The 12,528-nt window shown below is 37.4% G+C and overlaps 1 protein-coding gene across 1 annotated transcript in view; it reads right to left on the bottom strand.

Moving 5' to 3' along the window:
- Nucleotides 1-12,528, bottom strand: part of LOC115219214 (E3 ubiquitin-protein transferase MAEA) — a 497,958-nt gene that overhangs the window by 119,459 nt on the left and 365,971 nt on the right. The window contains exons 3-4 of the mRNA XM_029789348.2: nt 5,201-5,404; nt 2,806-2,928 (exon numbers count right to left, since the gene is read on the bottom strand). Of these exons, the coding sequence (XP_029645208.1) occupies nt 2,806-2,928; nt 5,201-5,404 (327 nt within the window). The remainder of the gene's footprint in view (nt 1-2,805; nt 2,929-5,200; nt 5,405-12,528) is intronic.

Raw genomic sequence — 12,528 nt, 5'->3', positions numbered from 1 at the left:
CATTGTCAGTTCTTGGTTTTCTATTTTCCATATATTTTAAAATTGCACAAGTTTTCCTTTGAGGTGCCATGCAGTGGAACTGAACCCTGAACAATGTGGCTGGGAAGAAAGCTTAATTGTGGAGTGTTGAGTCTTGAATCCACACAGGTATTCTTGGCAGGATGCAAGATTGGGAGTAGGAGAAATTTTTGAAAGACTTTTGCAATTAGATTCAAAAAGGACACTGGTTTGTATGATGTTGCATCAGTTCCATCATTGCAAAGATTCATAAAAGAGACTTTTGCCGAGGAGGTTTTCTAGCTTGCCAAGATTTGACAGTTCCCATGTGACATTGAAAACACTTACCGAGCACATGATACCAAATTTGCCAAGATTTTTCCGAAGAAATATAGCCACACTGTCTGAATCCTCTACTACTGAGTTATTTAAATTTAAAAAAAAAAATTTTTTTTTAAATCATTATCAATTCTACTTTATCTTTCTTGAATTTAATGCTGTCAATTTTGTCATTTCTCTTTATCTTTCTGGTGGTTGCATGAAGTTTACAGTCTGGTATGTCTGCTAATATTACTGAATGGTTTATTAAATGTCTTTACTGACTCTTTGGATTGGAAGTGGACTTGTTGAATGATGGCAATAAATATTTGGAGACTGCTTGCTTTGGTTGTTCAATGCTTTCGCCATTTTCCACAGTTCCTTTGTTTCTGCACAAAAACTGAAAGACCAGATATGTTATAGCCATCAGCTGAACTACTTCTATTATTTATTCTTCTAATTTCTGAAGAATTTAAGATGCATATGTTTCAACTGATTGCACTCTTTGATTAAAGTCTTAACTTCATCTGTTATACATTGGTTTGTGGCCTTCATTGGGGTTTGATGTTAACTATTTACACCCTCTCTCAAAATTGCTGGCATTTGAAACCATTATTTACATATTTCCCTACTTTGAGTTTAACCATTGAAAAGTAATTTTCCAGAAACATTTCTCAGATTGATATATGTGCATCTCTATAGATTTTCTATAGAATTTAGAGCCAGCAGTAGAGGTTATATTTTATACACAAATACATCTATGTAAACAATATAACTGTAAATAGAAAAATAGTAAATGGTGTATATACATATCTCAGGAGTTATTGCTCCTTCATCAGTACCACATTCAACACATTAGCTATCCACAAACATATTGCTTAAACAGCCACTAAGTTTAACAATGTAACACAACCGGATAGACCAATTTTACATATTAAACATTCCTGACTACTAGTGCGTACATATTAATTGCTGGTATATTTTCATGGTATTTGATTGCAGCAGATAAAAAAAAAGTTCTGGTTTTTGTTTGAAATATTTTCCAGTTCACTTTTCTCAAAATTTATGAAGGGATTTCATTAGTGCTATAAGCAGTTCCAGTTCAGTTGTTAGTGTCACAATAATAGGAAGACGCTTCAAAAACAAAGCAGTGAGTGTTTTATAATCTAGCTAGTTTATTACCTATCTTCTAGCAATGGTTACATCAAGAGAAATCATCATCAGTTAACATCTATTTTTCATGCTGGCATAGGCTGGACCGTTTAACAGGAGCTGGTAAGGCCAGGGGCCGCACCAGGCTCTATTATCTGTTGAGGTATGGTTTCAATGGTTTGATGCTCTTTCTAATGCCAACCAGTTTAAAAAGTGTACTGGGTGCCTTTTACATGGCATCAACACCAGTGCTTTTTATGTGGCACCAGCACCGACAGGATCACTGAGTAAATTGCAAGACAAAAACCCCTTCAGCTGGAAAGGGAAGTAGCAGTGAGGGGGTGGGTATATTTGTACCAGTTGATGAGGAATTAGAGGCATAGAGAGACAGGGGAGGATATCTGCCATAGAGCATGTACATACATAAATACGGTAATATGATTTTCATTGGCAGAAGCTTTAGTTGGGGCATCAATATACAGTGTACCACAAATTGGATTATTTCTTCTGGTAGACCTGCTTCTGTTGAATTTGATTTGCCATTCAAGAAACCAAAAATCATCATGAGCATCCCAGCCCTCATAAAATAATTTACTTCATATCAGGTGCAAGAGTGGCTGTGTGGAAAGTAGCTTGTTTACTAACCACATGGTTCCAGGTTCAGTCCCACTGAGTGGCACCTTGGGCAAGTGTCTTCTACTATAGCCTCAGGTCGACCAAAGCCTTGTGAGTGGATTTGGTAGATGGAAACTGAAAGAAGCCTGTCAAGTTAAAAATCTGCTTTAGGTGGGGGGGTGGGAAGTCAATAAAATAAGGACCAGCTGAACACTGGGTTTCGATGTTAACTACTAACACCTGCTCTCAAAATTGCTGGCATTGTGCCAAAATTTGAAACCATTATTTATATCGTTCCCTACTTTGAGTTTGACCATTGAAAAGTAATGATTTAGTACATATGAGACTGACCGAAAGACTGGGTTGATAGAGTAAAGTTTAACTCATAGATAGAGACTTGTAGAATGTACGACAGAATTTCCTGAGGCATGGTCATATAGTGGCTAAGCTCTCTTCTTTCTCCACCTCACTTTCTCATTGCTGATTAAATCTACAACACCATCATAAATTGCTTTGTTTGAACAAATATCAATTGTCCCACCTGAAAATCTATTCACCTCCCCCCCCCACCACCACCATTGTAATCATCATCATCATCATCAACACAAAAAATAAAACTGTTGTTGCAAATAAACATATATCTATCTCACTGACTCCATGCTTTCTCTTGTAGTTTTAAAAACCGAACATCAAAGTCAGAAGAGTGAAACCAGCAGAGCTCACCTTTAATTTCCGCAGTTTTGATTTGTTGTCATGGCACCAAGATAAACAAAGACACGTCTCCCGCCGTAGAAGAGATTCTTCCACTTCTTTTGAAGTTAAAAATAGATCAATATTTGTTAAATCCTGCCAGGTAAAAAAAAAAAAACAAAATGAGAACAAAAAAACAGTTTATCAGTGAGTAGTTCATAAAGACACACATACATACACATATGTATGTGTGTAAGCATATACATATGTATGAGCGTGTGTATGTGTGTGTGTGTGTGTGTGTGTGTGTGTGTGAGACCAGTTCAATTACCAGATGAAACAAAAATTAGATTTATTTTTTTTTATCATTGTATCAAACTACAAATAATTAAACATACATATATGTATTTGTTTGTGCAAATATGTGTGGGTGTGTGTATACATGTCTATATAAAGTGTGTATAGGTGTGTTTGTGTGTATGCAAATTAAAATGACAAAGAATAAGAAATTATGTTGTGAACATTATATATATATATATATATATATATATATTATGTATGTATATATACGTATATATATATATGTATATATATAATGAATCGTGGAGGCACAATGGCCCAGTGGTTAGGGCAGCAGACTCGCGGTCATAGGATCATGGTTTCGATTCCCAGACCGGGTGTTGTGAGTGTTTATTGAGCGAAAACACTTAAAGCTCTACGAGGCTCTGGCAGGGGGTGGTGGCGATCCCTGCTGTACACTTTCGCCACAACTTTCTCTCACTCATTCTTCTGTTGGCTTGCTCACTTAGCTAGTGGGGTGGCGTCGTTTGAAGGCTAAAACAATGCGAAGCGCATTGTGATCAGCGATGTGTAGCAACATCTGATAGCCTGGTTGGTCATGGTGATCACGGTGATATATAATGAATCACTATTGTACATCTGTTTCCCATGTTAACATACATTACACAGGTAGTCACAATCTGAACCAGTTTTGTATTTGAGTTACTTCCCTTATAGACGGATCAAAGAACCACCTATCACACCTGGATTTCATTTTGGCAACCAAATTATGTACCACAAACCATACGTAAGTTGTCATATCTCCAGTCACACTAAAGAGTCCTCTTGACTCCACACTGTCTTCATTCATATGCAAACCACTTAATTAATGTACTGGGTGCATTTTCTCATGGTGTCTGCACTGGAGAGATTGCCTTGTTCTGTGCAACACTGAAGAGTCTTCTCTAATCTTTGTTGACTTTGTTTATTCACTGCAAATATGACAACGAGGGTGAAGAGAAGGTAGGGATAATCAAGAGGGTGAAAGACGAGCAGGGCTATAATGGGAGTGGTGGGGGAAGGAATCAGAGTGGAAGGAAGGAATGATGGAAAAGAGAGTGATAGTTTAGACTAGCGGTTCTCAGCCAAGGTCCATATGACCCTTAAGGGTCCATATAATATTTTGTTGTTAAAATTTATGTCCAATAAACTGTTTATACTTCTACAATACTTACAATATTTTAAATAATTTTTTATACAATTCCTGATAATAATGGGATTTGTAAAAACATTGAATCACTATTAGGGTTCACCTGAATAAAATAGGAATCAAAGGGGTCCATAGGTAAAAAATGATTGAGAGCCACTGGTCTAGACTAAGCATGGGGAACCTGTATTGAGATGCTGGCCTCATGACACGTAGCTCATATTCAGGTGTGCCACACTACTAAGAAAAATTCAAGGTAATTTTTCATTAGGTGTGACATTCAGAAATTTTCATGGGCCACAGTTTGATTGTGACTGGTCTAGATAGAAGCTGAGATACCCTGTCTTTCTAAGCAAATCAGCAAGAAAAAGTAGAACTGTCTCTTTTCCTCAGACAAAATGTGACATCTGAACAGTCCCCCATAGACATCATATTGCTATCAACTGGAACTTTGTAAACAAAGAGGCGCAGGAGTGACTGTGTGGTAAGTAGCTTGTTTACCAGCCACATGGTTCTGGGTTCAGTCCCACTGCATGGCACCTTGGGCAAGTGTCTTCTACTATAGCCTCGGGCCAACCAAAGCCTTGTGAGTGGATTTGGTAGACAGAAACTGAAAAGAAGCCCATCGTATATATGTATATATATATGTGTGTGTGTGTGTGTGTGTTTGTGTGTCTGTATTTGTCCCCCTAGCATTGCTTGACAACCGATGCTGGTGCGTTTATGTCCCCGTTACTTAGCAGTTCAGCAAAAGAGACCGATAGAATAAGTACTGGGCTTACAAAAAAAGAATAAGACCCGGGGTCGAGTTGCTTGATTAAAGGCGGTGCCCCAGCATGGCCGCAGTCAAATGACTGAAACAAGTAAAAGAGTAAAAGAGTAAAGAGACAATGAGGAAAGAAAGAACTGAAAAAAATGGTAAAGATAGAGCTGTTGACATACCTCAATATGAGAGTGTTTTGCCAACCGGAGTGCTGCGTTATAATAGCCGGCTCTGAGAAAATACTCTACTAACATTCGGTCGAGGCGCGTTTTCTTCCACAATGACACAGCACTGGATTGGTTGCTATCATATTCTTTCAAGTGGTCCACTCGGCGTTTGGTCATCTGAGCAGCTTCCAGTTCGTCGTTTATACTTTCATCAGCCTGAAAGGGAACAAGAAAAAAATTTTATAAATATATATACATGAATATATACACACACATAAATAAATACATAAATATATGAGAAAGAGAGAGGTACACACACATAAATATATATATATATATATATTAATCAATTTAGGGTAGCAAAAAATTCAGTAAAAATTTATCGCTACCAGCGGCCTAGTGGAAAAGAGAAAATAGTCAAAGACTAAATATGTATAAATATAACAATTTAGGAATGGCCTAAACAGGCCATTCGTCACCAGAAAGAGCAGCCAGAACTCCAACCGCCAAGTAGTGTATTCGGAAATAAGGTGAAAATTTAAAAACATTTACCCTAATTCATCTTTTATACGATGCATCGTTTCAGTGTCTTAATGATAGACCAGCTAATTAAATAAATTAAGCTAGTCTACCATAGTCACACTTCATCAGTAAAAGAAACCTGGGAGAGACGGATATACACGAGGCGACTGTATCAATGCCTCGGGAATATCTGTCTTAAAATTTTCAAGACCAACACATTCGCGCCAAACTTATCGCAGCAAATATAAACTGCCGATTCAATCTCAGAATTAGTCAGAAAATTATCAATTAATCAATTTAGGGTAGCAAAAAATTCAGTAAAAATTTATCGCTACCAGCACGGCTAGTGAAAAGAGAAAATAGTCAAAGACTAAATATTTAGTCTTTGACTTTTTCTCTTTTCCACTAGGCCGCTGGTAGCGATAATTTTTACTGAATTTTTTGCTACCCTAAATTGATTAATTGATAATTTTCTGACTATTCTGAGATTGAATCGGCAGTTTATATTTGCTGCCGATAAGTTTGGCGCGAATGCGTTGGTCTTGAAAATTTTAGACAGATATTCCCGGGGCATTGATACAGTCGCCTCGTGTATATCCGTCTCTCCCAGGTTTCTTTTACTGATGAAGTGTGACCTATGGTAGACTAGCTTAATTTATTTAATTAAGCTGGTCTATCATTAAAGACACTGAAACGATGCATCGTATAAAAGATGAATTAGGGTAAATGTTTTTAAATTTTCACCTTATTTCCGAATTACACTACTTGGCGGTTGGAGTTCTGGCTGCTCTTCTGGTGGACGAATGGCCTGTTTAGGCCATTCCTAAATTGTTATATATATAATATATATATATATATATATATATATTATATGAGAGAGAGGACAGAGAGAGAGAGGTACACATACATACTCTATTATTTGTTTTAGTTTTAAGGCAGCGAGCTGGCAGAACCGTTAGCACACTGGGTGAAATGCGTAGCCGTATTTCGTCTGCCGTTACGTTCTGAGTTCAAGTTCTGCCAAAGTCAACTTTGCCTTTCATGCTTTAGGGGTCGATAAATTAAGTACCAGTTATGCTCTTGGGGGCGATGTAATCGACTTAATTCATTTGTCTGTCCTTGTTTGTCCCCTCTATGTTTAGCCCCTTGTGGGTAATAAAGAAACATTTATTTGTTTTAGTTATTGGACTGCAGCCATGCTAGTGTACAATCTTCAAATGTTTTGATCATAAATACTCAATGCTTTATAATTCAGTCCGGCATTTATTTTATCAGTCCCCAAGTCTCAAACCACTATGTTGTGAAAATTAAAGTATGTAACACAAACAACTGTTTTTAGGCCAGTGTAAATCGAGACTCAGAAATACACATACACACACATATATAACTGTATATAAAGAATGGGCTTCTGTGTAGTTTCTAGAAATATAAAAATTAAGTATTTCTTTTATTTGCCCAACGGGTGATGGACGAAGAGCATATTACAAAAGATAAATTACAAAAATGATGGGAATTTACACAGAATTGATAATGAAAAGGAAACAAAAAAAAAAGAAGTAAAAAAGTAAGGCGCAGGAGTGGCTGTGTGGTAGTAGCTTGCTAACCAACACACGGTTGCGGGTTCAGTCCACTGCGTGGCATCTTGGGCAAGTGGTCTTCTGCTATAGCCCCGGGCGACCAATGCCTTGTGAGTGGATTGGTAGACGGAAACTGAAAGAAGCCTGTCGTATATATGTATATATATGTATATGTGTGTGTGTTTGTGTCTGTGTTTGTCCCCCTAGCATTGCTTGACAACCGATGCTGGTGTGTTTACGTCCCCGTAACTTAGCAGTTCGGCAAAAAGAGACCGATAGAATAAGTACTAAGGGTGGTGCTCCAGCATGGCCACAGTCAAATGACTGAAACAAGTAAAAGAGTAAAAGAGTAAAGAGTAAACAAAAATATATAAATGGAGCCCCACAGATCCAGTATTACTCTGAATGCCAAAGGTATGTATAACCTGTCCCAGCTCTACTCTTTTGCTAAAAGATGTATGCTGAAAGTAAGTCTATCCATACTGGCCAATTTTGCTACTCTTATCCAACCACTCTCAACAAAATCTCTACCCTCAACTCCTTCTCCAAGTGGAACACGAAGAAGTTGATGAGGGTTTGCTTGAAGAAGGAAATGTTTCTTTTCAGAACTTTCAGTCTTGCTCACCACACAAAAGAGAAGAAAAGCTCTTGCTCTCTCCAATCCATAGTGAGTTTGCATGGCAAATACTCAGAATGGACTCAGTCAATAACTGAGTCTATAAGCAAGAACAGCTCTTTGATGTAACACCACTAGTTTACCTCTTGTTCTGCCAATCTTGCTATGCCCCTTGATATATGTTCATGCACCAGAGCAACGAGGAACACCTACTTGTCTTTAAGGATGACTCTGCGAGTGGCTGTGTGGTAAGTAGCTTGCTTACCAACCACATGGTTCTGGGTTCAGTCCCACTGCGTGGCATCTTGGGCAAGGGTCTTCTACTATAGCCTCGGGCCAACCAAAGCCTTGTGAGTGGATTTGGTAGACGGAAACTGAAAGAAGCCCATCGTATATATGTGTGTATATATATATGTGTGTGTGTGTGTGTGTGTGTGTGTGTGTGTGTGTTTGTGTGTCTGTGTTTGTCCCCCCCAACATCGCTTGACAATTGATGCTGGTGTGTTTACGTCCCTGTAAATTAGCAGTTCGGCAAAAAGAGACTGATAAAATAAGTACTAGGCTTACAAAGAATAAGTCCTGGGGTCAATTTGCTCGACTAAAGGCGGTGCTCCAGTATGGCTGCAGTCAAATGAAACAAGTAAGAGAGTAAGTGAACAAGAGGTCACTCGACTCTCTTGTCCATCTCTGTCTTCAATCCAGTAGCAAGACCAAGTCAACATGACTGGGGATGGAGACGGGTGCAGCGGATGACCAACATGTCTTACTTGCTTCATTTTGTTTTCCCTCATTCCGCAATGCTTTGTTGCAGCTACCTTCGCTTCCATAAGATTTCTTCCACAGAGTCCACTAGATCCAGCTGTTACATGCATAGGTAGGTATGCCCTAATATGCTATTTAATATTTGAACCCATGGCTGGAACCCTGCCAGTTGCTATAACTCAGGGCCAGAGAAAACCCGTGAACAATGTAGCAGTGTAAAAATGGTTTCACACACCTCAAAATATACCTCACTCCATTAATGGATTACAGCCTCACCCCACACAAAAAAAAAAAAAGGGGGTGGACAGTCCAAGATTTTAACAACACAAACTATTTATTTCAATTTTAAATAATACTCGAAATTTTCACATATTAATGTTTCCGTACTTCCACCTATTTATTCTATATAAATACCCTTTAATAGCTTTTTCATCCACACTGTTTATTTTTCTTGTTAGTTAATTGTAATTAATGGCCAAATGAAAAATTAAACTTTATGCGTTAATGAATTAATAATATTATGTAGTCATGTGTGTAAGTGTTTATTTTTTATTCGTTTAAATTGTGTTGATTAAATTACATTTTATTATGAAATTATGTCATTACTTGTGTGTATGTCTGTACACACACACACACACACATACACACACACATATACATATATGTGCAGGAATGGGTGTGTGGTAAGAAGTGTACTTCCCACAACATGGCTCCGAGTACAGTCTCATTGCATGGCACATAGATCAAGTGCCTTCTACTATAACACTGGGCCAATCAAAACCCTGTGAGTGGGTGGATCCAATATATGGAAACTGAAAGAAGCCCATTGGAAACATATATATATATATATTGGCGTTAGGAAGGGCATCCAGCTGTAGAAACATTGCCAGATTAGACTGGAGCCTGGTGCAGCCTTCTGGCTTCCCAGAACCCCGGTCGAACCGTCCAACCCATGCTAGCATGGAGAACGGACGTTAAACGACGATGATGATGATGATGATATATATATATATGCAAATGTGGACATTTGTTATTCTCACATGTGTGCTCAGGCGTGACAATTTTAAGAAACCGTTATGCTAATTTACACTTCTCTAGAAATGCTTAGAGGGTATGTATTGCTTGACAACCGATGTTGGTGTGCTTATGTCTCTGTAACTTAGTGGTTCAGAAAAAGAGACCGGTAGAATAAGCACTAGGCTTACAAGGAATAAGTCCTGGGGTCCAATTGTTTGACTAAAGGCAGTGCTTCAGCATGGCCACAGTCAAATGACTGAAACAAGTAAAATAATAAAAGAAAAAGAATATATATATATATGTATGTATGTATGTATATATATATATATATATATATATTATATATATATATACATATATATGTGTCTGCGTGTGTGTGTGTGTGTGTGTGTGTGTGTGGTGTGTGTGTGTGTGTGCATGTGTGTAAGGATATTGTTATCAGTGCTAATCAGTGAATTAACCTATACATATTCATTTCACCCCAATTGACTGTTGATGGCCTGCCATTGTGATATCATAGTAAAAACAGGCGGCTTCAAGCATTTTGCAAGATGATGTTTTAGTTAACAAGGAATCCCCCCCCCCCGTTTCTATGCCAACAGTCCAACTAGTCCTTGGTTGTCAGTTGGTCCTACTTTTTATAGCTCATTCCCTTAGTTTGACATAGTAACAGCTGAGAAGCATAATTTAATTCTCATTGACTGTCTGGTACAAGGTTTCCATCAGGGGTCCACAGAAGCTATAAGGGGGTCCACAAATGAAAAATTGTAATTTGTGGGTCCATATATAAATTTTGTTTACTTGGAGAGGCACCTGTATTTATTGAAATTTTTAAGATTTATATTTAGAATTTCTTATGAATATAACAAAATTATTTCATTGTTAGTTTTTACTATCCTACAAATAAATAATTTTATTTCAAAAATTTACATGTGCATATATGGGGTCCACAGATGATAAGATAGCTCTTAGGGTGTCCACAAACAAAATAAAGTTGGAAACTCCTGGTTTAGTTCATTAACTCATAAGACAAGAGAATGTGGCTTTCACCTCCAACTATTTTAATTGTTTTTCATTTTAAGAGGATTTAAATTCATTATATGAGCTTCCTTGTGCTTTGTCCACAGTAGGTGAGGGTAGATTAGTTCTGCAAACTGTATTAAATATTGGAGTCAGGCTGTAACTGTAGACAAATAGTTACTAAACTAATACAGTTTGAGTAGTAATCCCATAATCCTGTCAATCAATTGCAATGCTTTGTGTTTCAAATTTTAAATGGTCTCAACACAGCATTGATCGAGGGGTCGGGGAAGACAAAGGAATTTGAGAATGACACGGATAATTTTAACCCTTTTGTTAACCATATTTCTGTTGAAATACACTGCTGGTGTGTTAATTCATTTCCAAAATAACGAAGAATTATGTTAAATTGTAGGCGGAGGAGTGGCTGTATGGTAAGTAGCTTGCTTACCAACCACATGGTTCAAGGTTCAGTCCCACTGCGTGGCACCTTGGGCAAGTGTTTTCAACTATAGCCTCGGGCTGATCAAAGCCTTGTGAGTGGATTTGGTAGACGGAAACTGAAAGAAGCCCGTCGTATATATGTGTAAATAAATATATATATATATATATATATATATATATATGTGTGTGTGTGTGTGTGTGTGTGTATGTATGTGTGTGTATATGTTTGTGTATCTGTGTTTGTCCCCCCCCCACCAACATCGCTTGACAACCGATGCTGGTGTGTTTACATCCCCCGTAACTTAGCATTTTGGCAAAAGAGACCGATAGAATAGGCTTACAAAGAATAAGTCCTGAGGTCGATTTGCTCGACTAAAGGCGGTGCTCCAGCATGGGCACAGTCACATGACTGAAACAAGTAAAAGAGTAACTAACTGTCATTATTAAGCTGGAACATAAATTAACATGGAATTGTAATGGAAGATTTTAATTTAGTTCACTATAAAATAGGAAGTTTGACTGATAGAACCACAGCGGGTCTCAGGTGGGTTGTATAAAAGGGACTAATGGAATAAAAGAATATCAGGGTTGCTGCAGGTGGAAGGAATGCCTTTCATATTAATTATAGTTTCATGGATATTGCATCAAATGACTTTCTTGGATTAGGGAATGAGTGGTTGCTGAGAGGGTCAGGCGTTTGCTCCAGAACCACTTGGTTTTGAGTTCAGTCCTAATGCCAACTAAAGCATTGTGAAAGTATTTGTTAGACAAAAACTGTGTGGAAACCAGTTTTGTGTGTGTATATATATATATATATATATATACACACATCTCTTAAATTTGTTGATGGGAAACGTTTTGAATATGCAAATAAAGCTCCTATGCCATTATGCTGTCCACCGTCTAATGACGCTGACTGGTGAACAAGCTTTTGGGGTTGCATTGTGCCAATACAATGTAGGATAAATATAATAATAATAATAATCCTTGGATGGAATTAATAATCAATTTAATGCATCACAATGTGCATTTCCACAAATTACAATTGAGATATGTACTTTGTAGAAAACTCATAGCAATGCATTATATATATATATATATAATATATATATATATCTTCATATAAAAAGAGATGATCTCTGTAGTGTTCCTGCTGATTTGGGATAAGCACTGCTTTGAATTAATTCGATTTAAATAATTAATTTTCATGAATTATGTATCTTAATTACATAATTATAGAATTATTCCTAATGAAACAGCTGTTGAAAGTAAGTAACTTATGATCTACCTGTGAAATTCATGCTTTTCTGCCTTTCATTCTACACATTGACAGAACAGTCTGCACATGAAATTAACGTGCAAGTGGCTGAACACTCCACAGA

Source organism: Octopus sinensis, linkage group LG14 (genome assembly GCF_006345805.1).
Source record: "Octopus sinensis linkage group LG14, ASM634580v1, whole genome shotgun sequence".
In the NCBI taxonomy this organism is placed as follows: Eukaryota; Metazoa; Mollusca; class Cephalopoda; order Octopoda; family Octopodidae; genus Octopus; species Octopus sinensis.
This window is presented reverse-complemented; position numbering and strand designations above follow the sequence as displayed.